Source organism: Austrofundulus limnaeus, unplaced genomic scaffold (assembly GCF_001266775.1).
Source record: "Austrofundulus limnaeus strain Quisiro unplaced genomic scaffold, Austrofundulus_limnaeus-1.0 Scaffold248, whole genome shotgun sequence".
Taxonomy (NCBI): domain Eukaryota; kingdom Metazoa; phylum Chordata; class Actinopteri; order Cyprinodontiformes; family Rivulidae; genus Austrofundulus; species Austrofundulus limnaeus.
The window spans coordinates 221,529-223,247 of NW_013952650.1; the positions used below are offsets into that span (position 1 = coordinate 221,529).

The 1,719-nt window shown below is 47.8% G+C and overlaps 1 protein-coding gene across 4 annotated transcripts in view; it reads right to left on the minus strand.

Annotated features, from left to right (window-relative positions):
* Positions 1-1,719, minus strand: part of cunh2orf42 (chromosome unknown C2orf42 homolog) — a 46,367-nt gene that overhangs the window by 41,778 nt on the left and 2,870 nt on the right. For all 4 annotated transcript variants that reach the window (XM_014020303.1, XM_014020302.1, XM_014020299.1 and 1 more), the window contains exon 2: positions 239-1,343. In XM_014020303.1, coding sequence (XP_013875757.1) covers positions 239-1,301 — 1,063 coding nt within the window. In that variant the 5' untranslated portion in view covers positions 1,302-1,343. The remainder of the gene's footprint in view (positions 1-238; positions 1,344-1,719) is intronic.

A 1,719-nucleotide genomic window follows, 5' to 3' on the forward strand; every position in this document is an offset into this window, starting at 1 on the left:
CATTTACACACTTTTCCTGAAGATAGAAGAGTTTGTTGAATCTGACGTGACATGTTCGTACGAACCCTTTGTACGAACAAAAGTAAGAGAAATTTAGGCTAAGAATACGAACATGTTCTTGCATGAGGTCCAATGCTTTTGGTTTTATACACCTCAGCTCTAATAGGATCCGATGCAGATCCCTTGCAGTCTGGATCTTAAAATGCATTTAAAAATACAACCAAACTGGTTACTGTACCGCTGGAAGTGTAGTTAATGAAAGCTGCGAACTCTGAAGCCAGCTTCTCGTTGCTTGTGAAGGCGCACACACAGGCGTAGAAGTGAAGGCAAGGCTGGGACGAGCCAGAACTTGGAGAAATAGAACCGACGGGTCCACCTGCACCATCCCCACCAGGTTTGTTTCTTTTTGCGTTAATCTGGCAGGAACAGTGGAACGCACTCGGCTCACTCTTCTGAGTCTCCGACAGTCCAGCTGCACCGACAGTAAGATGCAGCAGGCCCAGAGGATGATGGGAGTCTGTGTGGCACTTCACCACCAGGGTGTCATTGGAAACACGCTGCACGAGGGGCCCGGGGGACTGGGTGGCCAGCTTCCACAGCTCCTCTCTGGCTTGAAGGGAAACCTTTAAACCCTCCAACACGGAGCTTTTAAAGGTCAGAGGCGTTGCACAGCTCCGACACTCTATAGCTTGTTTGATGTGGATGCAGAGGCTGTCAGACGATGGCTTGGCCGTGGCTGAGTCCGACTGAGTTGACCTCTGACCCTGCCTGCAAGCGGGTAAAAAGCAGCGCCCGAGGTTGATCCGAGTGAGCAGGGTGGCCCCATCCCCAGTCGCTATGGCAGTGTCTGTGGGAACCAGCTCAACGAAGCCCCACTGTGTAGCTGTGACCGGTCTTCCTCTGTGACACACAGAAAACACCTGAGCTCCTCCGCCCGAGCCACCATCCAGGACCTCCCTTCCCTCCTGCTCCTTCTCACACACACCCTCGCTGTCTGTTATCAGCTTCACCACCTCCACCGCACATTTCTTACTGCTTCTACCTGTCGACGAGGGGTTTCTGAGGGACACGCCACAGGCCCTGTTCTTACAGCTGAGCCCTCGGGTGCCGTTGTAGACGCCACACTGAGGACACCTCCGGATGCCCCTAAGCGTGGCCCTCCCCAGGTTGGAGAGAAAAGCAGGAGTAGTGGAGGTGGACTTTTTGTTTTGTCTTGGTTTCACAGACTCACTGGACTGACTGGTTGAAATTTGAGAAGAGGGAGATAACATGATTCCAGGTGGGGTTACTTCACTCTCCATTTTGGGGCTCAGTAATAAAGACTGTTATGAAGAGATTCAAGCCTTTAAAAAGGAAAGAGAAAGAGAAAAACATGTTTTATTGTACTAAAAACTTTAATAATGAGGACACCAGCTCTCTCAGTGCTGACTCAGCTGCAATCTTGGTTTCAACCACTCAACTTGTGTCTTCCCTTCCTGACAGAAACATCCTGTAATATATGTATCTTTTAAATTTTATTTTATATAGACAGTGGGTTGAAATAATGACAATCTAAACTGATCATATGAAGCACAAATACCCAGAAATTAATTTGTCATCTAGTTGATTACTTCATCTATGAGAGATGGCTGTGACATAAATTTTGAACTTTGGCTCCAACAAAAGCAGCTTGATTTTTTTAACAACGTAACAGATAGTTTTCACAGATCTAATATATAT